Raw genomic sequence first — 22,678 nt, forward strand, 5'->3', positions numbered from 1 at the left:
TCGCGCTCTCTCTCTCCTCAGCAGCAGGCGCACGTGAGGTGAGCGGCCGGGACCAGTTTCAGTTGGACATAAGCTATACGTTTTATTGAGTTGCAGTTAGATGACACAGACAAGCTTGCGCAGTTCTGATCACATCAGACATTAAATTATCAGAGGACAGGTCCAATCAGGCCCAGTCGGCAAATCTATTTTAGTTGCACATACAAGAGACTCGTGACAGTTACATCAGACCTGACCCAGATCCGAGACAAAAGTGAGAATTTAGAACTTGGATCCGCTCGGGTCCCCGGTCATGTCTCGGAATTTCGGGTCTGTTGGAATCATGAAAACCTCTAGTTGGGGGTCCTCGAGGATCATAGTTGGGAACCACTGTATTTTTGACCAGGGCCATCAAAAGTACTGTACTATGTAGTGAATAGGGTGCCATTTGGGATGTAGAAGCTGTAAGTGACTCACCCCCCTCCTCCAGTGATGTAGCTGTAGCCTCCCTGGCCCAGCCCGTAGCCGTACCTCTCCCCTAGACACAGCGGTTCAGAGGGGTCGTAACAGCTCAACAGCATCTGCAGTCTGGGCAGGCTGGGGAGGGCATACACTCACACTAATCAGGTACACATGCATGTACAAACAAACACGTGTGCATGCACACACACATATATTCTCTCTCATCACACAATGCACACACACACACACACACTGGTACAACAGGTAGGATATTCTTCATTCAAAAAAAAAAAACAATTAAATTATGACTCCGCTGCTCTCTACATCTGGTAACTTCCGCACTAAATAAAAAAGAATCAGTTTGCTGACTGTGCCCTCAGGAGGCAGTCTTGAAGAGTTCTTACATTTGTTTTTATTTGACCATTTTTCACTGCATCAGGGGTTTTGGCATAAGTGAAGACACACATTTTGGAGGAACTATCACTCAGACACACCATCGGCCTTAGTGTCTGTCTGTGTGTGTATGTGTATCTTTGTGTGTGTGTGGCTGCGTGTGTACACGAGTGTGTGTATACTGAAAGCTTTACCTGATGAGTGTGTCATCATCCACCACCAGCAGCCAGCTTGTCTTTGGCACCGCATCGCTGATATACCTCTTCAAGATGGCAAACGTCTTCCCACAATGACCTGTAGAACAAAACACACATAGTACCGTTTCTTTTTCTGTATGACGCAAGATTGCCCATAATTTGACAGGATATTAAAGGGCTTCTTGTGAATAGGGGGGCGCTGTTTTCACTTTGGAAAAAATCGTGCCCAAATTAAACGGCCTCGTACTCTGTTCTAGATCCTACAATATGCATATTATTATTACTATTGGATAGAAAACACTCTGAAGTTTCTAAAACTGTTTGAATTATATATGTGAGTAAAACAGAACTCATTTGGCAGCAAACTTCCATACAGGAAGTGAAAAATCTGAAAACGAGGCTCTGTGTCAGGGCCTGCCTATTCAACTGGCTTTTATTTATGGATCTGTATGCACTTCATACGCCTTCCACTAGATGTCAACAGGCAGTGGAAGGTTGAATGGGGTGTCTAGCTTGATCTGAGGCCGAATAAGAGCTTTTGGAGTGACAGGTCTGCCCTTTTGGCAGTTTTCGACGGCGCGCAGGGGAGCCTCACATTGTCTTCTGAAAAGCGTTCGGTATACACTACGAATTGCTCCGGCTCTCATTTTATTGGATACATATGAGAAGAACATCATAAAGTAGGATTTTCAACCGAGTTTGACCAGTTTATTCGAAGTGTATTGGGAATTTTTGAATTTTTCGTTCCAAGCGCCAAGAGTTGATGGGCATGTTCGCGCCACATGGCTAGCCAAGGTTGCTAATTCGACAGAAGAAATGGACATTCTAAAACCAAACAACGATTTATTCTGGACCTAGGACTCCTTGCACAACATTCTGATGGAAGAACAGCAAAAGTAAGACAACATTTATGATGTTATTTCGTATTTCTGTGTAATATGTTGACTCCAACACGGCGGAGAATAGGTGAGCGCTGTCTCACAATAATGCATACTGTATGTTGTGGTAAAGTTATTTTTAAAAATCTAACACAGCGGTTGCATTAAGAACCAGTGTATCTTTCATTTGCCATACAACAAGTATTTTTATGTAAAGTTTATGATGAGTTCTTTGGTCAGATTAGGTGAGTGTCCAAAATATCTCCGGACATTCTGGTGAATTGTTGCTACGTATTCACAATGTATAACCACGATTTGCAGCTCTAAATATGCACATTTTCGAACAAAACATAAATGTATTGTATAACATAATGTTATAAGACTGTCATCTGATGAAGTTGTTCAAGGTTAGTGATTAATTTTATCTCTATTTTGTCGGTTTTGTGAAAGCTATTTCGGCGGGGAGTAAATGGCGTTGTGTGTTTGGCTATTGTAGTGAGCTAATAGAAATATATAGTGTTTTCGCTGTAAAACTCTTAAAAAATCGGAAATATTGGCTGGATTCACAAGATGTTTATCTTTCATTTGCTGTACACCATGTATTTTTCATAAATGTTTTATGATGAGTATTTATGTATTTCACGTTGCTCTCTGTAATTATTCTGGCTGCTTTGGTGCTATTTGTGATGGTGGCTGCAATGTAAAACTATGATTTATACCTCAAATATGCACATTTTCGAACAAAACATAAATGTATTGGATAACATGATGTTATAAGACTGTCATCTGATGAAGTTGTTCAAGGTTAGTGATTCATTTTATCTCTATTTCTGGGTTTTGTGAAAGCTACCTATGCGGTGGAAACATGGTGAAAACATGCCGGTGTGTTTGGCTATTGTGGTTAGCTAATATAAATACATAGTGTTTTCGCTGTAAAACATTTTAAAAATCGGAAATGATGGCTGGATTCACAAGATGTTTATCTTTCATTTGCTGTATTGGACTTGTGATTTCATGAAATTATATTATATGATATCCCTGTCCCGTTAGGCTAGGCTATGCTAGTCAGCTTTTTTGATGAGGATGCTCCCGGATCCGGGATGGGTATCACTGAAAGGTTAAAGGGCTGAATCTTAATTTGAGAACTAAAACTAGAATTTGAGATCTAAAACTAGAACCATTTATACCAATGCACAATTTAAAAAAAGAATTGTGCACGTGGATGACGATTTAGGATTGACTGTGGGATATACAGTTAATTCGGAAAGTAGTAAGGCCCCTTCCCTTTTTCCACATTTTGTTAAAATTACAGCCTTAATTCGAAAATAAGTTGAATAAAAAATGTTCATCAATCTACACACATTTTTGCAAATGTATTAAAAATACCTTAAGTATTCAGACCCTTTGATATGAGACCTGAAATTGAGCTCTATGTGCATCCTGTTTCCATTGATCATCCTTGAGATGTTTCTACAACTTGATTGGAGTCCACCTGTGGTGAATTCAATTGATTGGACATGATTTGGAAAGGTACACACCTGTCTATTAAAGGTCCCACAGTTGACAGTGCATGTCAGAGTAAAAACCAAGCCATGGGGTCAAAGGAATTGTCCGTAGAGCTCAGAGACATGATTGTGTTGAGGCACTGATCTGTGTAAGGGAAGTCCCCCCCCAATTGTACAAAATAACATGGCAAGTTATTGGCACCGAGCGCAGCATATACACGATGGACAAATACACTACTTCTGGCGGTGTTTCATCCAAAGTTGATGGCAAATGCCATATTGCAAATGAGCTGTGTAACACTCCAAAATTCCTATAGTGGGCGAGTTTGTTCTATCTAAATTTTTCATAGGCCTTTTGTAACGCAAGTCAAGACCCAAGAGTAAAATTTTGAGATTTTGAAAGTTTTGGCAAAAACTTATCACCCCCTTAAAAAAGTGCTTTCTGGACCGTTTTTCGAAATTCTTTCGAGTTTTATGTCAATTACACATGTGTAAGAACTGTATGAAAATACTTTTGTCAAATTTTAATAACATAATTTTTTTGAAATTTTTATTTGTACTTAAGGAATATGTTTTGTGCATTTGGAATGTGATTTCATAGGAAGTCAAAAGTCAAAAATGTCAAATTTGGAAAAAACGTATCACCCCCTTTAAAAAAGTGCTTTCTTGACCGTTTTTCGAAATTCTTTCGAGTTTTATGTCAATTACACATGTGTAAGAACTGTATGAAAATACTTTAGTCACATTTATTATCATAATTTTTTATAAATGTTTACTTGTACTTAAGGAATATGTTTTGTGCATTTGGAATGTGATTTCATAGGAAGTCAAAAGTCAAAAATGTCAAAAATTTGGAAAAAACGTATCACCCCCTTCATAGTCGAAAATAACATTTTTTTTTTAAAGGCCAAAATGAAGCATTTAAAACTGTATTGAAAATCGTGCGTGGTAACCCAAAACATGAAACAGAATATTTATTGACTTTTTTTGAAAACCTCCATAAATCACTCAGGCCAGCACCCATTGATTTTTGCCCGTAGTATAGTGCTCCCAGAGCGGGTATGGAAGTCTGGATCCCCCCTAAAAGCATTTAAGGCTCTGTGTGTCTTTAAGCACCATACTTTTTCATTCCATCCTTGCTGTGTGTGTCTGTGTGTGTGTGTGTGAGCTTTTCTTTGACATCTGTTTAGAGAAATGACTGATTTACACTTCATGAGGGTTGCCTAATCACACACTTAAAGTTTTGGAAAGATCTGACTTTTTTAACCCTTTGAAACAGCACCTATGACCCCATTTTAAGGCACTTCCGGTTGGCACAGGAAGCTATAAGTAAAGACCTATCCTGATCGGGGTATGCTTTTACAGAATCCTGAGTTTTAAGTCTATACGTTAAGAACTGACTGATTTACACAGGGTTGAATGCATTATATATCACAAACTGCTGGTTGGGTAAAACACTTTTAGGGTGATTTTATCACTTCCGGTTGCTCCAGGAAGCTTAGAATCAACACAGGTAGACCTCATAGTGGCTTGATGGATTGTCATTGAAGACAGGTTCATAAGACATTCATAACCCACATAGGGTTTATTTAAAGAATGCTCGTTACATTTGCATATGATTCAACAGTGAAAAACATCACATCATATTGCAAACATAACACACTGTTGAATCATATTGCAAACACACACTGTTACATTTGCAATATGATGTGTTGAATCATATTGCAAACATAACACACAGTGTTACATTTGCAATATGATGTGTTGAATCATATTGCAAACATAACACACAGTGTTACATTTGCAATATGATGTGTTGAATCATATTGCAAATGTAACGTGCATTCTTTAAATACTTTAGAAATACAAAATTGAACGTCCTGATGACCTCAGGATGGCCGGGCAGTGTTAGTGGTTTCTCTCCATCGCTCGTTGCGTGGAAATTTCATCATGTCGATTTTGGTGATGGTACCCCCCCGTTGAAACATATTGCAAATGCACAAAAGTCAAGTAGCAAGTCAGTGTCCATCAGTCAATTGGATATTGTCAGACACCAAACTGATACCATCTGACACCAAACTCACTTTTTCCAACTCCTTTAGAAGCCAACTATAACATATGTCAGAGCAGGCCCAAAATTCACAGCGCCTTCCATTTAAACCATAATAAAACAAATAATACGTAGTTATGTTCTAGCTGCGGGTCCAGTTCTCACATTATGTTTAGCCCTATGTGAGGCGACCTCGAATCCCAAGTTTCGGCTCGATAGGTCATTCGGTGCCCGAGCAATACCTTAATTGGTGCTGAAAATCCACTTTTTTCATTGCCTTGCTACGGGGTCCTTGAATGAGCAATCAAACAGGCTCGTTGGGGTCTGTCTCTATGGGCCGAGCCGGTTTCAATGCACCTAGTCTTGAGACTCTGGGACTTTTCTAAATGTCGTCAGTTTCGTTGAGCTGAAAATGAATTGAAAACATAGCAAATACACGAGGCTGTTTATCGGTCTAAGAACCTTCTAGAGCCACATAACTCACCGTGCACAATCAACCTGAGGTCTAGAACAGGTTTCCAAAGTTTCAGAACTCTAGGTCTGACGGTTCTTTAAAAGTTGGAACAAAAGTAACTACCACAGGCACTGTCTGCCTCTTAGCCCCTCAGTGTGTCCCTCCATCATTTCTGTTTGGGTGTGTAAATTTTTCTTTGAAATCTGATGGGACTAATGACTGATTTACAGTTCAGGAGGGTTGCCTAATCACAAATATGAAGTTTTGGAAAGATTTGACATTTTTAACCCTTCAAAACAGCCCATTTGACACCAATTATGGCACTTCCGGTTGGCACAGGAAGCTGAAAGTAAACACATATACTCACTGGAGTATGCTGTTAGAGAATCCTGAGTTTTAAGTCTATATGTTAAAAATTGACTGATTTACATAGGGCTGAATGCACTATTTCTCTCAAATTGCAGGTTGGGTATTGCAAAGACTTTTAGGGTGATTTTCACCACTTCCGGTTGCTCCAGGAAGTTTAGAATCGACACAGGTAGACCTCATGTTGGCCTGATGGACTGTCATCAAAGACAGGATCATAAGACATTCATAACCCACATAGGCTTCAGGTTGAATTTAGGGGAGCAGTCAATGTATTCCTATGGGGCGAAATGTCATTGTAAACTGTTTGATGTAAACACCTTCTTTTAACTGTGAAGGGTTAATGCCACAAGGTCAAGGTTAGGCTTGCACAGATCGGGAGGACCTTAGGATTGTTCCTGAGGTGAAATTGTGTTTCTAACCTTAACGGTTCTCTTTCTGTCTCCCAAAAGCAAATACAATTGACATTGAGGTCAAAAGGTCATTTGTGTCCGTTCTCTTGTAACGGTCGCTGCGCTCAGACCGAGCGAGCTACGGTCAAGCGGGGCGTCTCGTTGAACTCGGCACGGCCTGGAGATAATAGTAATGCCATTGCAGGCTTTGTGTGTCGTTAAGCACCGTACTTTCTCACTCCATCATTGCTTTGTGTGTGTGTTTGTGTGTGAGAGAGAGCTTTCCTTTGACATCTGCTTAGAGAAATGACTGATTTACAGTTCATGAGGGTTGTCTAATCACACAAATGAAGTTTTGAAAAGTTCTGACCTTTTTAACCCTTCGAAACAGCACCATGACACCATTTTAAGGCACTTCCGGTTGGCACAGGAAGCTATAGGTAAACACATATCTTGACTGGGGTATGCTGTTACAGAATCCTGAGTTTTAAGTCTATACGTTAAGAATTGACTGATCTACATAGGGTTGAATGCAGTGATTTTCAAAATTGCAAGTCATGTATATCTGGACACTTTTTAGGGTGATTTTAACCACTTCCGGTTGCTCCAGGTAGCTTATAATCAACACAGGTAGACCTCATAGTAGCCTGATGGATTGTTATCAAAGACAGGTTCATAAGACATTCATAACCCACATAGGCTTCAGGTTGAATTTAGAGGAGCAGTCAATGTATTCCTATGGGGCGAAATGTCATTGTAAACTGTTTGATGTAAACGCCTTCTTTTAACTGTGAAGGGTTAATGCCACAAGGTCAAGGTTAGGCTTGCACAGATCGGGAGGACCTTAGGATTGTTCCTGAGGTGAAATTGTGCTTCTAACCTTAACGGTTCTCTCTCTGTCTCCCAAAATCAAAGAAAATTGACATTGAGGTCAAAAGGTCATTTGTGTCCGTTCTCTTGTAACGGTCGCTGCGCTCAGACCGAGCGAGCTACGGTCAAGCGGGGCATCCCGTTGAACTCGGCACGGCCTGGAGAATATGGTGATGTCATTTTAGTGGTGATTTCAGAATGCTATTTTGGTGCATTCATGGAAGGCGCTGTGAATTTTGGGCCTGCTCTGAAATATGTGATAGTTGGCTTCTAAAGGAGTTGTAAAAAGTGAGTTTGGAGTCAGATGGTATCAGTTTGGTGTCTGAAAATATCCAATTGACTGATGGACACTTGCTAGTTGACTTTTGTTGACACTTGCTAGTTGACTTGCTAGTCGACTTTTGTACATTTGCAATATGTTTCAACGCGGGGGTACCATCACCAAAATCGACATGATGAAATTTCACGCAACGAGCGTTGGAGAGGAACCACTATCACTGCCCGGCCATCCTGAGGTCATCAGGACGTTGACTTTTGTATTTCTAAAGTATTTAAAGAATGCACGTTACATTTGCAATATGATTCAACATCACATCATATTGCAAATGTAACGTGCATTTGCAATATGATGTGATGTTGAATCATATTGCAAATGTAACGTACATTCTCTTAAATACTTTAGAAATGCAAAAGTCAACGGTCTGATGACCTCAGGATGGCCGGGCAGTGATAGTGGTTCCTCTCCATCGCTCGTTTCGTGAAATTTCATCATGTCGCTTTTTCCTCATGGTACCTCCCCGTTGAAACATATTGCAAATGTACAAAAGTCAACGAGCAAGTCAGTGTCCATCAGTCAAATAGATATTTTCAGACACCAAACTGATACCATCTGACTCCAAACTCACTTTTTCCAACTCCTTTAGATGCCAACTATAACATATTTCAGAGCAGGCCCAAAATTCACAGCGCCTTCTATTTAAACCATAATAAAACAAATAATACGTAGTTATGTTCTAGCTGCGGGTCCAGTTCACACATTATGTTTAGCGCTATGTGAAGCGACCTCGAATCCCAAGTTTCGGCTCGATAGGTCATTCGGTGCCCGAGCAAAACCCTAATTGGTGCTGAAATTCCACTTTTTTCATTGCCTTGCTACGGGGTCCTTGAATGAGCAATCAAACAGGCTTGTTGGGGTCTGTCTCTATGGGCCGAGCCGGTTTCAACGCACCTAGTCTTGAGACTCTGGGACTTTTCTAAATGTCGTCCGTTTCGTTGAGGTCAAAATGAATTGAAAACATGGCAAATACACGATGCTTTTTATCGATCCGAGAACCTTCTAGAGCCATATAATTCACCGTGCACAATCGACCTGAGGTCTAGAACAGGTTTGTAAATTTTCAGAACTCTAGGTCTGACGGTTCTTTAAAAGTTGGAACAAAAGTAACTACTGCAGGCACTGTCTGCCTCTTAGCCCCTCAGTGTGTCCCTCCATCATTTCTGTGTCGGTGTGTATTTTTTTTTTTTTTAATCTGATGGGATGAAGGACTGATTTACAGTTCATGAGGGTTGTCTATTCACATATATGAAGTTTTGGAAAGATTTGACATTTTTAACCCTTCGAAACAGCCCATTTGACACCCGTTATGGCACTTCCGGTTGTCACAGGAAGCTATAAATAAACACATATCATCACTGGAGTAGGCTGTTACAGAATCCTGAGTTTTAAGTCTGTATGTTAAAAATTGACTGATTTACATAGGGCTGAATGCACTATTTCTCTCAAACTGCAGGTTGGCTATGGCAAACACTTTTAGGGTGATTTAACCACTTCCGGTTGCTCCAGGAAGCTTAGAATCGACACAGGTAGACCTCATGGTGGCCTGATGGACTGACATCAAAGACAGGTTCATAAGACATTCATAACCCACATAGGCTTTAGGTTGAATTTAGAGGTGCAGTCAATGCATTCCAATGGGGAGACATTTCATTGTAAACTATTTGATGTAAACACCTTCTTTTAACTGTGAAGGGTTAATGCCACAAGGTCAAGGTTAGGCTTGCACAGATCGGGAGGACCTTAGGATTGTTCCTGAGGTGAAATTGTGCTTCTAACCTTAACGGTTCTCTCTCTGTCTCCCAAAAGCAAATAAAATTGACATTGAGGTCAAAGGGTCATTCGTGTCCGTCTTCTTGTAACGGTCGCTGCGCTCAGACCGAGCGAGCTACGGTCAAGCGGGGCATCTCGTTGAACTCGGCACGGCCTGGAGATAATAGTAATGCCATTGCAGGCTTTGTGTGTCTTTAAGCACCGTACTTTTTCACTCCATCATAGCTTTTTGTGTGTGTGTGTTTGTGTGAGAGAGCTTTTCTTTGACATCTGTTTGGAGAAATGACTGATTACAGTTCATGAGGGTTGTCTAATCACACAAGTGAAGTTTTGAAAAGATCTGACCTTATTACCCTTCAAACCTGACCCTATGGCACCATTTTAAGGTACTTCCAGTTGACATAGGAAGCTGAAAGTGAACACATACCCTCCTTGGGGTAGGCTCTTATATAATATTGAGTTTTAAGTCTTTATGTTAAGAACTGACTTATTTAAAGAGGGTTAAATGAGTGTGTGTTATTTCATAAAATCATATAAAATCACAGGATTCTCGCAGAGCATCGAGACCCACTTTAAAAATGTACGTCTGAACACACTGCAACTGGATCTGTGATTTTTTTGAAAAGAAAATTCCTCTTTGTGAACATCACCAAACGGTCAATGTACATTTTCTCTTAAATTACGATAGATAAATGGCTGGTTCTTTTTTTCCTGACACCGTATGCTTATGTACTTTGACATGAAGCGGTCAAATTAGCACCCTACTTGCGTTTTAACCCTTTAATCCCAGAAAAATGGCCATAACTCAAAAAGCGCCGAGGTCTCGACGCCATCTCGTTCGGGGCCAACTGCCCATTACTCCAAACCTACGCTCGCCGAGTTTCGTCTTCGAAATATTTTCAGTTTAGGAGAAAAGGCCGCACTCGTTTGCCACGTGCTCGTGCGCTTGCAATATGATTTATTTTCCCCCTTGTGGGAATTTTCGAGAATGCGGAAAAAAGTCAAAAATTTGTCATTTTTATAAAACGGAAACCGAAAGTCCGAGACGTTTTTTTGGGTGACTTCCTGAAAGAGCTCTCCGCCGCCCACGGCCCGACGCCGTCCGGGATTTTCTGCGACGTCGCAAGACGTCAGGTAAGGGACCGTACATTTGCAATGGGACTTTCTTCACTAACCATACGGCTCCCGTCTCAGATGTCCCTTAAGGTATGGAAGGGTACCAAAAAATGCCCTATGGAAACTCTGACAGAGCCTTCCAGAAGAACAACCATCTCTGCAGCACTCCACCAATCAGGCCTTTATGGTAGAGTGGATAGACGGAAGCCCCTGCTCAGTAAAAGGCACATGATAGCCGGGTTGGAGTTGCCAAAAGGCACCTGAATGACTCAGAACATAAGAAACAAGATTCTCTGGTCTGATGAAAGCAAAATCGAACTCTTTGGCCTGAATGCCAAGCGTCACATCTGGAGGAAACCTGGCACCATCCCTTATGGTGAAGCATGGTGGTGGCAGCATCATGCTGTGGGGATGTTTTTCAGCGTCAGGGACTGGGAGACTAGTCAGGATCGAGGGAAAGATGAATGCAGCAAAGTACAGAGATCCTTGATGAAAACGTGCTCCAGAGCGCTCAGGACCTCAGACTGGGGTGAAGGTTCACCTTCCAATAGGACAATGACCCTAAGCACACAGCCAAGACAACGCAGGAGTGGCTTCGGGACAAGTTTCTGAATGTCCTTGAGTGGCCCAGCCAGAGCCCGGACTTGAACCAGATCGAACATCTCTGGTCAGACCTGAAGATAGCTGTGCACCGACGCTCCCCATCCAACATGACAGAGCTTGAGAGGATCTGCAGAGAAGAATGGGAGAAACTCCCCAAATACAGGTGTGCCAAGCTTGTAGCGTCATACCCAAGACGACTCGAGGCTGTAATCGCTGCCAAAGGTGCTTCAACAAAGTACTGATACTTATGTAAACTCAGCAAAAAAAGAAATGTCCCTTTTTCAGGACGCTGTCTTTCAAAGATAATTTGTAAAAATCCAAATACCTTCACAGATCTTCATTGTAAAGGGTTTAAACACTGTTTCCCATGCTTGTTCAATGAACCATAAACAATTAACTTCTTGTCAATACGGGGGAGCTGTTTCCACTTTGGAAAAAATCGTGCCCAAATTAAACTGCCTCGTACTCTATTCTAGATCATACAATATGCATATTATTATTACTATTGGATAGAAAACACTCTCAAGTTTCTAAAACTGTTGTTTCCGTTTGAAAGTTAATGTCCTACAATTCTACACAGTTTGCCCATGAGGAGTAGAGAAAATGTTTCAGTTTTATAGGAGCTACATGTAGTATTTACATTGCCAGCAAATCTCTTGTTGTCAAATTGACTGGGCCTGAGCGATTTGTATGAATCAAATACATTTTTATTGGTCGCATACACATATTTAGCAGATGTTAATGCGGGTGTAGCGAAATGCTTGTGTTCCTGGCTCCAAAAGTGCAGTAATATCTAACGATACACACAAATCTAAAGATAAAAGAATGGAATTAAGAAATATTAGGACGAGCAATGTCGCAGTCAGGAGAATATACATATATCTTTTTTAAATATACACACACACATATATATAAAAATTATATATATATTTTTTTTTAAACACACACATATATTGTAGCAGGTTCAAGGGTGTGGGGTTCACCACTCCCCTCACCTCTCCGTGCCATGGCATTTCCATGGCATGCACCTGATCTGTGGATGACAGAGAAGCAAAGGGCTGTAAGGATTGGAACCAGCGGGTGACCCGGATGTTACTGTCCTTATTCCGTGCCATCCAAACCAGTGGTGCATGGGCCGTTATGAGGGTGAAGTGCCGTCCCAATAAGTAATATTTCAGCATCTCCAGCGCCCACTTGATAGCTAGACATTCTTTCTCCACAGTGGAAAATCTTTGTTCCCGCGGCAACAGCTTCCGGCTAATGTACATGACTGGGTGTTCCTCGCCTTCGTGTACCTGTAATAGGACGGCACCCATCCCTGTTTTGGATGTATCGGTCTGTACCACCAGTGGTTTGGAGAAGCCACCTGGGCGGGCAGACGGCTCCTGGTCAGATCTGTCAGGGGGCTGGCTAGGGAGGCAAAGTGGGAAATAAATCTCCGGTAGTAACTAGTCAACCCCACAAACATGCGTAGCTGTTTTTTGGGGAGGGGGCGGGGCCAGTCCCAATCACCTCCACTTTCTTCGCTGTTAGCCCTGCCTCTCGTTAGGTCTGCAGTACCGCGCTCACCTAGTTTAGATGTGTCTCCCACTCACTCCCATGGATCACAATATTATCAATGTAGCTCGCCACGTACTCACGATGGGGACGGAGAATCTGTTCCATTAACCTCTGGAAGGTGGCCGGGGCCCCGTACAGCCCAAAGGGCAGCTTCTTGCAGCCGGTCAGGGGTGGCGAAAGCAGTTTTCTTCCTCGGGAGCTAAGGGCACCTGCCAATAACCCTTTATCAGGTCAAGCATGCTGATAAATCGGGCAGTCCCTAGCCGTTCGGTTAATTCATCAATTTGGGCCATGGGGTAGGTGTGGAACTTTGAGATTTCATTTACCTTTCTAAAATCATTACAGAATCGAATGGTTCCGTCTGGTTTTAGCACCAACACTATGGGGCTGCACCACTCACTATTCAACTCTGCGATTATAATCAGCTTTCAACATCGTTTTTACTTCGGTCCTGACAGCCTCTCTCCTTGCTTCTGGTTTGCGGTAGGGTCTCAACTTCACCCTTTTCCCGGGTTCGGTGATGATGCTGTGCTGTACCAAATCGTTGTGTCCTGGTTCACTGGAGAACACATCCTGGTTCCGGCCGACCAACTCCCTCAGCTCCTGCTTCTGTGCTTGGCTCCTGCTTCTGTGCTTGGCTCAGCTGCTCCCCCAGTGGCACCTCCGCCGGCTTGGTCTGCGGTAGGCTTCTTCGGGGAAATAGAGTAGAGTGCATTCCATTTCTTTAGCAAATTCACATGGTAAATCTGGGTCCGATGCCTTCGTCCCAGCTGTCTAAACCTATAGTTAAGTTCACCCACCTTCTCAAGGACTTTGTATGGCCTGTTCCATCGGGCCAAAAACGTACATTCTGAGGTGGAGACCAACATCAACACTATCTCCTGGCTGAAAGTCCCTTTGTTGTGCCCTTCTGTTGTACACCCGCACTTGGGCCTCCTGGGCCTCCAGCATGTGTTCCCGTACCAGGGGCCATAGGGTTGCCATCCAGTCTCTCATGTCTTCCACGTGCTTCACCATGGTTCAATGGGGTGACGGTTGCTGTTCCCAGGCTTCTTTAGCCACGTCCAGTAGTCCTCTGGGCCATCTCACGTACAAGAATTCGAAGGGAGAGAGTCCTGTTGAAGCACTTCTCGGATCGAGAACATCAGGTAGGGTAGCAGCTGGTCCCAATTCTTTCCATCTGCCTCCATCACCTTCTTTAGCATCTGCTTCAGGGTTCGATTTAATCTTTCCACCAACCCATCGGTTTCATTAGTTGCATAGACCCTTCATGATTCGCGACATGAACGGGGTTCCCTGGTCGGTTAATATCTCATCGGGGATGCCTACTCGGGAGAAAAGCATGACTAACTCATGTGCGATTCCCTTGGTGGCCATGGTGCGCAGGGGAATGGCTTCCGGGTACCTGGTGGCATAATCCAGAATCACCAGGATGTATTGGTGCCTTCTGTTGCTCTTGGGTAGAGGTCCCACTAGGATTGTGTCACAATCAGTTTGTGTGCGTCTCAGGCCCAGTCAATTGTTGTGTCTCCAGTCAATTTGAGTGGCTCTGTGCGTTAAGTTCTTGACGCTAGGGGTCAGATTCTTTATTATTTTTCTATTTTTTTATAACGTTCCCAAGGTAAACAGACTATTTCTCAGGTACAGATCGTAGAATATGCATATACTTTACAGATTATGATAGAAAACACTCCAAAGTTTCCAAAACTGTCAAAATATTGTCTGTGAGTATAACAAAACTGATTTTGCAGGCGAAAACCTGAGGAAATCTAAGCCGGAAGTGATTTTTTATTTTTTTAATCTGTGTTTCATTTCCTGTCTTTCATCCATTTAAAGGGGTATCAACCAGATTCCTTTTCCAATGGCTTCCTCAGGCTGTGACCAGGCTTTAGACATAGTTTCAGGCTTTTATTTTGAAAAATGAGCAAGATTTTTCAAAACTAGTCAGGTGTCCTTTGATTAGTTCCTGCGCGCGAGAGGGGTAGCTCTCCATTTTCTTTCTCTCTTTTATTGAATAGGTCACGGTCCGGTTGAAATATTATCGATTATGTACGTTAAAAACAACCTGAGGATTGATTATAAAAAACATTTGACATGTTTCTACGAACATTACGGATACTTTTTGGAATTATCGTCGAACGGAACGAGGCTGTGGTTTTCTGAACATAATGCGCAACCCAAATGGCGTTTTTTTGTTATAAAAGTAATATTTATCAAACAAAAATAACATTTATTGTGTAACGGAGTCTCGTGAGTGCAAACATCCGAAGATTATCAAAGGTAAGCGATTAATTTTATTGCTTTTCTGACTTTCGTGACCATGCTAATTTGGGGCTAGCTGTTCTAGCATTGATTGATACACTCACAAAAGCTTTGGATTGCTTTCGCTGTAAAGCATATTTTCAAAATCTGACACAATAGGTGGATTAACAACAAGCTAAGATGTGTTTTGGTATATTTCACTTGTGATTGCATGATTATAAATATTTTTTGTAAAATTTGGCGCCCTGCAATTCAGTGGTTGTTTAGGAAAATGATCCCGCTAAAGGGATCCGTAGCGCCAAGAAGTTAACTGTTTCGGACATTTTCTGAAATTACAATGCAAAAATATGACATGTAGGTCCTTTAAAACTTCTTATGGCTGCAATCCCGGTAACTGGATCGATATGACAACAGCCAGTGAACGTGCAGGGCGCCAAATTCAGACAACAGAAATCTCATAATTAAAATTCCTCAAACATACATGTGTCTTATACCATTTTAAAGGTAATCTTGTTGTTAATCCCATCAAAGTGTCCGATTTCAAATAAGATTTTCAGCGAAAGCACCACAAACGATTATGTTAGGTCACCGCCAAATCACAGACAAACACAGTCATTTTTCCGGCCAAAGATAGGAGTCACAAAAAGCACAAATAGAGATAAAATTAATCACTAACCTTTGATGATCTTCATCAGATGACACTCATAGGACTTCATGTTACACAATACATGTATGTTTTGTTTGATAAAGTTCATATTTATATAAAAAAAATCTGAGTTTACATTGGCGTGTTACGTTCACTAGTTCCAAAAACATCCAGTGATTTTGCATAGCCACATCGATTCAACAGAAATACTCATCATAAATGTAGATGATAATACAAGTTATACACATGGAATTATAGATATACCTCTCCTTAATGCAACCGCTGTGTCAGATTTCAAAAAAACTTTACGGAAAAAGCAAACCATGCAATAATCTATAAAAGCAAACCATGCAATAACAATAGTCAAATTAGCCGCCACGTTGGAGTCAACAGAAACCAGAAATTACATGATAAATATTCCCTTACCTTTGATGATCTTCATCAGAATGCACTCCCAGGAATCCCAGGTCCAAAATAAATGCTTGATTTGTTCGATAATGTCCGTGATTTATGTCCAATTAGCTACTTCTGTTAGCGCGTTTGGTAAACAATTCCAAAGTCACGAAGCACGTTCCCTAAAAGCTGATGAAATGTCCAAAAGTTCAGTAACAGTCAGTAGAAACATGTCAAACGATGTATTGAATCAATCTTTAGAATGTTGTTAACATAAATCTTGAATAACGTTCCAACCGGAGAATTACATTGACTTCAGATGAGCGATGGAACAGAGCTCCCTCTCATGTGAACGCACATGGTCAAAGAATGGTCAGGTCATGGCAGACCTGACTAATTCCACTCTCATTCGGCCCCCCTTCACAGTAGAGGCATCAGACAAAGTTCTACAGACTGTTGACATCTAGTGGAAGCCGAAGGAAGTGCAAGTGATTTCAATGGGATCTTGGTTGAAAATCGACCAGCCTCAGAATTTCCACTTCCTGTTTGGATTTGTTTCTCAGGTTTTTGCCTGCCATATGAGTTCTGTTATACTCACAGACATAATTCAAACAGTTTTAGAAACTTCAGAGTGTTTTCTATCCAATACTAATAATAATATGCATATATTAGCAACTATGACTGAGGAGCAGGCCGTTGACTCTGGGCACCTCTGTGCACCTTTCATCCAAGCTACTCAATACTTCCCCTGCAGCCACAAGAAGTTCAATTAAGCTTTCTGCAATGATACACATCTTGCCATGGGGTGGAGATACATCTTTGCAGTTTTAAAGTTAATTTCCTGCAATTCTACACATTTTGCCAAAACCTATGTCATGTTAAATGTTAATGAAATCTGAGTGAGAGTGACTGACAAAATCAATGGGGCCCCCTGGACACCTGCTCTGGGGGCTCGGTTGGTATTCAGCCATGATTACTAGATACCTGGCTAGACTAACTTACCACCCACAAATGATTAGCTGACATTTTTCTCGGTCAATTCATTCAGTGACTGTCAGTGACTGACATAACACGAGAAAAATTACACCTAGTCTATTCTACTAATCTAACTCTCAACGTTAAGTTGAGACCCTGACTGAGTTCTAAAAAAATTTAATACAAATATTTATAATGAGGGATCCCTGGAGGAAATTGGATCTCTTTGAAATAAAAATGGATGGCCTTCCCTTCATTAATTATATTTTTTACCTGACCATCCCTGAACGCTTGAAAAAACAAACAAGTGAACCTGCCCTACACCAACAATAATAATTAAAACAAAGTGGATAGCAGAGAACATGCCTACTGTTTACCCTCACTCCTAGGACAGACCAGAGCCTTAGATATGCAGTTTTAGAAACTGTTCTTCGTCTTACAAGCATTACATGGCAACGTAGCAATTTTGTTAGCATAGGGCTGCGGGCAGAAGGTTGTGTGTTCTCAGACCGCAGAGGACAAGGGTAGGGGTGAAATATCTCCTTTATATACTGAACAAAATTATAAAAGAAACATGTAAATTGTTGGTCCAATGTTTCATGAGCTGAAATAAATGATCCCAGACATTTTTCATATGCAGAAAAAGCTTATTTCTCTCATTTTGTGCACACATTTGTTTACATCCCTGTTAGTGAGCATTTCTCCTTTGCCAAGATAATACATCAACCTGACAGGTGTGGCGTATCAAGAATCTAATTAAATGGCATGATCATTACACACCTTGTGCTGGGGACAATAAAAGGCTACCCTAAAATGTGCAGTTCTGTCACACAACACAATGCCACAGATGTCTCAAGTTTTGAGGGAGCGTGCAATTGGCATGCTGACTGCAGGAATGTCCACCAGAGCTGGTGCCAGATAATTGAATGTTCAATTCTCTACCATAAGCCACCTCCAACGTCGTTTAGAGAATTTGGAAGTACGCCCAACCGGCCTCATAATCGCAGAGCCAGCCCAGGACCTCCACATCGGTCTTCTTCACTTGCGTGATCGTCTGAGACCAGCCACCCGGAAAGCTGATGAAAATTCTGCAAACTGTCAGAAACCGTTTCAGGGAAGCACATCTATGTGTTTATCATCCTCACCAGGGTCTTGATCTGACTGCAGTTTGGTGTCTTAACCGACTTCAGTGGGCAAATGCTCACCTTCGATGGCCACTGGCACACTGGAGAAGTGTGCTCTTCACGGATGAATCCCGGTTTCAACTGTACCGGGCAGATGGCAAATGGCGTCATGTGGACGAGCGGTTTGCTGATGTCAACGTTGTGAATAGAGTTTCCAATGGTGGCGGTGGGGTTATGGTTGGGCAGGCATAAGCTACGGACAATCAAAACTATTGCATTTTATCGATGGGAATTTGAATACACAGAGACACCGTGATGAGATCCTGAGTCCAATTGTCGTGCCATTCATCCGCCGCCATCACCTCACGTTTCAGCATAATAATGCACAGCTCCATGTCGCAAGGATCTGTACACAATTCCTGGAAGCTGTAAATGTCCTAGTTCTTCCATGGCCTGCATACCCACCAGACATGTCACCCATTGAGCATGTTTGGGATGCTCTGGATCGATGTGTACGACGGTGTGTTCTAGTTCCTGCCAATATCCAGCAACTATGCACAGCCATTGAAGTGGAGTCATACAACATTCCACAGGCCACAATTAACACACTGATAAGCTCTATGTGAAGGAGATGTGTCGCGCTGCATGAGGCAAATGGTGGTCACAATAGACACTGACTGGTTTTCTGATCCACGCCCCAACTTTTTTTTTTAAGGTATGTGTGACCAACAGATGCATATCTGTATTCCTAGTCATGTGAATCTATAGATTAGGGCCTAATGAATTGATTTCAATTGACTGATTACCTTATATGAACTGTAAAATCATTGAAATCGTTGCATGTTGCGTTTATATTTTTGTTCAGTGTAATAAAAGCATTGCGTGAATCTATCATCGTATTTGGGGATCCAAGAAAAAATATCCTTTTATAAACACATTTCAGGCAATTCTACATCCTTTTACATGACTGGAGACAAGAATAATATTTTTGTTATACAACACCAGTGCATGTGAGCGGAGTAGATCGAGGAGGTGCGCATGCGTAATTTGGCTGGAGCGCTGACAGGATTTTAAAAAGGTTGGGAGTGTTAGCCCACTCTCCAGCTCCAATTTTGCTCTGGTACCGCTTAACCATGAGCTCTGGGCATGCTCTATCCAGCCTATTTCGGTTCCTTTATCACTATTCTTTTAATTAGCCCTATTGTGTTGTATTTATTTAGCCTACACCACTACTGGTAATGCAGATAGGGCTACCTAGGGCTGTGGCAGTCATGCCATTTTGTCAGCCGGTGATTGTCAAGTAAATAACTGACATTAATTAACAAATAGATTTAGCATTTACTGGCTTCCACACATAGCCTACAAACTACTGATGCAGACCTTTGGAACATCTATATTTAGAAAAGTCTAATACATCCATGTAATGTAGCCTACACCATCACAATAAATCCATTATTTATTTTAGACAGGTCTACAGAAGCATGATATGAAGAAAATGTAGTCTATTTCAAAAGAACAGAATAGCATACTCTGAGTTGCCCTTATGTTGGGTCCTGATCTGACTATGCCAAATGTCTGTGGATTACACTAGTTAATTTAGCAGACAAGACATGCTTATTATTCCGTGGCATTATTTTATAGTATGAAGAAAACAATTGAACAATGCTGAATAAAATAAATATTTCTCCAAAACGATGAGGGAATGCGCACATGCGGCTATTCTGTGTTGAGCCGTTAACAAATAAACTATATGCTTAATTTAGAGTTATTTATGCAACTTTAATTGTGCTACAAACGTTGGACAATATAGTGCATTCGGAAAGTATTCAGACCCCTTGACTTTTCCACATTTTGTTACGTTACCTTATTCAAAAAAATATATCTATAATATTTTATTGCCTCGTCAATCTACACACAATTCCCGATAATGACAAAGAAAAAACAGGTTTATAGAAATGTTTGCACACAAAAATGAATATCACATTTACATAAGTATTCAACCAATCAATCAAATGTATTTATAAAGCCCTTTTCACATCAGCAGATGTCACAAAGTGCTATACAGAAACACAGCCTAAAACCCCAAACAGCAAGCAATGCAGATGTAGAAGCACGGTGGCTAGTAAAAACTCCCTAGAAAGGCTGGAACCAAGGAAGAAACCAGGCTCTGGGGGGTGGCCAGTCACCTTAAGCCGCAGGCAATCCCCTCCATAGCCTCAGGCAGAAGAGTTGAAACTGGAGCAGCAACCAGGTGGACTGGGGACAGCAAGGAGTCATCAGGCCAGGTAGTCCTGAGGCATGGTCATAGGGCTCAGGTCCTCCGGAAGGGAGAAAGGGAGAGAGAGAAAATTAGAGGGAGTATACTTAAAATTCACACAGGACACCTGATAAGACAGGAGAATAACACCAGATATAACCGACTGATCCTAGCCCCCCGGAAAATAGACTACAGCATCATAGATACTGGAGGCTGAGACGGGGGGGTTGGGAGACAATGTGGCCCTGACCCTTTATACTCAGTACTTTGTTGAAGCACCTATGGCAGTGATTACAGCATCGAGTCTTCTTGGGTATGACGCTACAAGCTTGGCACACCTGTATTGGGGTGTTCCTCCAAGTCTTCTCTGCAGATCCACACAAGCTCTGTCAGGTTAGATGGGGAGCGTCACTGCACAGCTATTTTCAGGTCTCTCCAGACATGTTTGATCGGGTTCAAGTCCGGGCTCTGGCTGGGCCACTCAAGGACCTTCAGACTTGTCCCGTAGCCAACTTCTGCGATGTCTTGGCTGTGTGCCTAAGGTCATTGTACCGTTGGAAGGTGAACCTTCACCCCAGTCTGAGGTCCTGAGGGCTCTGGAGCAGGTTTTCATCAAGGATCTCTCTGTACTTTTTGCCGTCCATCTATCCCTCGATCCTGACTAATCTCCCACTCCCTGCCATTGAAAAACATCCCCACAGCATGATGCTGCCACCACCATGCTTCACCGTAAGGGATGGTGCCAGGTTTCCTCCAGACAGGCAAAAGAGTTCAATCTTGGTTTCATCAGACCAGAGAATCTTGTTTCTCATGGTCTGAGAGTTCTTTAGGTGCCTTTCGGCAAACTCCAAGAAGACTGTCATGTGCCTTTAATTGAGAAGTGGCTTACGTCTGACCACTCTATCATAAATACCTTAATGGTGGAGTGCTGCAGAAATGGTTGTCCTTCTGGTTGTCCTTTTCCCATCTCCACAGAGGAACTCTGGAGCTCTGTCAGAGTGACCATCAGGTTTTTGGTCATCTCCCTGACCAAGGTCCTTCTCCCTCGATTGCTCAGTTCGGCCGGGCGGCCAGCTCTAGGAGGAGTCTTGGGAGGTTCTAAACTTCTTCCATTTAAGAATGATGGAGGCCACTGTGTTCTTGGGGACCTTCAATGCTGCAGAATTTTTTGGTACCCTTCCCCAGATCTGTGCCTTGACACAATCCTGTCTCGGCGCACTTCGGACAAATCCTTTGACCTCATTCACCTCGAGTCCAATGAAGTTGTAGAAACATCTCGAGGATGATCCATGGAAACAGGATGCACCTGAGCTCAATTTTGAGTCTCTTAGCAAAAGGTCTGAATACTTATGTAAATAATGTATTTCTGTTTTTAAATTTGTATACATTTTCCAGAAATTCAACAAAAAAAAATGTTTTGCTTTGTCATTATGTGGTATAGTGTGTAGATTGATAAAAAACAAATTCTGAATCAATTATAGAATAAAGCTGTAACGTAACAAAATGTGGAAAAAGTCAAGGGGTCTGAAAACCTTCCGAATGCACTGTATACTTAGATTTTTACTACATTCTAAAGCTGCATGGTGGGACTCTAATGATGTTTTGAAAAAAGTTGCATGAAAGGCATGAGCTCTGATTTGTTTCTTGTTGAAGCTGACAACACTTCATCAGTCTCTCATTAACAATCAAACCACTGTCAAACGCTCCCTAAAACACTTCTGCGAGCAGGCCTTTCTAATCAACCTGGCCCGGGTATCCTGGAAGGATATTGACCTCATCCTGTCAGTAGAGGATGCCTGGTTGCTATTTAAAAAGTGCCTTCCTCACCATCTTAAATAAGCATGCCCCATTAAAAAAATGTAGAACTAAAAACAAATATAGCCCTTGATTCACCCCAGACTTGACTGCCCTTGACCAGCACAAAAAACATCCTGTGGCGTTCTGCATTAGCATCAAATAGCCCCCGCGATATGCAACTTTTCAGGGAAGTCAGGAACCAATATACTCGATAATAATCGAAAAAAAAACATTTTTGTCAAGCACTTGATAATACTCGCACCAAGCCTCGAACATCCTGCCGGCGTCCCCC

General features: G+C 41.9%; 1 protein-coding gene across 1 annotated transcript in view; it reads right to left on the reverse strand.

Annotated features, from left to right (window-relative positions):
• The window catches only part of LOC120041920 (beta-1,3-glucosyltransferase-like), a 131,062-nt gene that overhangs the window by 11,053 nt on the left and 97,331 nt on the right, over positions 1 to 22,678 (reverse strand). The window contains exons 12-13 of the mRNA XM_038986802.1: positions 1,029 to 1,128; positions 457 to 576 (exon numbers count right to left, since the gene is read on the reverse strand). Of these exons, the coding sequence (XP_038842730.1) occupies positions 457 to 576; positions 1,029 to 1,128 (220 nt within the window). The remainder of the gene's footprint in view (positions 1 to 456; positions 577 to 1,028; positions 1,129 to 22,678) is intronic.

The sequence above is a fragment of the Salvelinus namaycush genome, unplaced genomic scaffold (genome assembly GCF_016432855.1).
Source record: "Salvelinus namaycush isolate Seneca unplaced genomic scaffold, SaNama_1.0 Scaffold58, whole genome shotgun sequence".
In the NCBI taxonomy this organism is placed as follows: domain Eukaryota; kingdom Metazoa; phylum Chordata; class Actinopteri; order Salmoniformes; family Salmonidae; genus Salvelinus; species Salvelinus namaycush.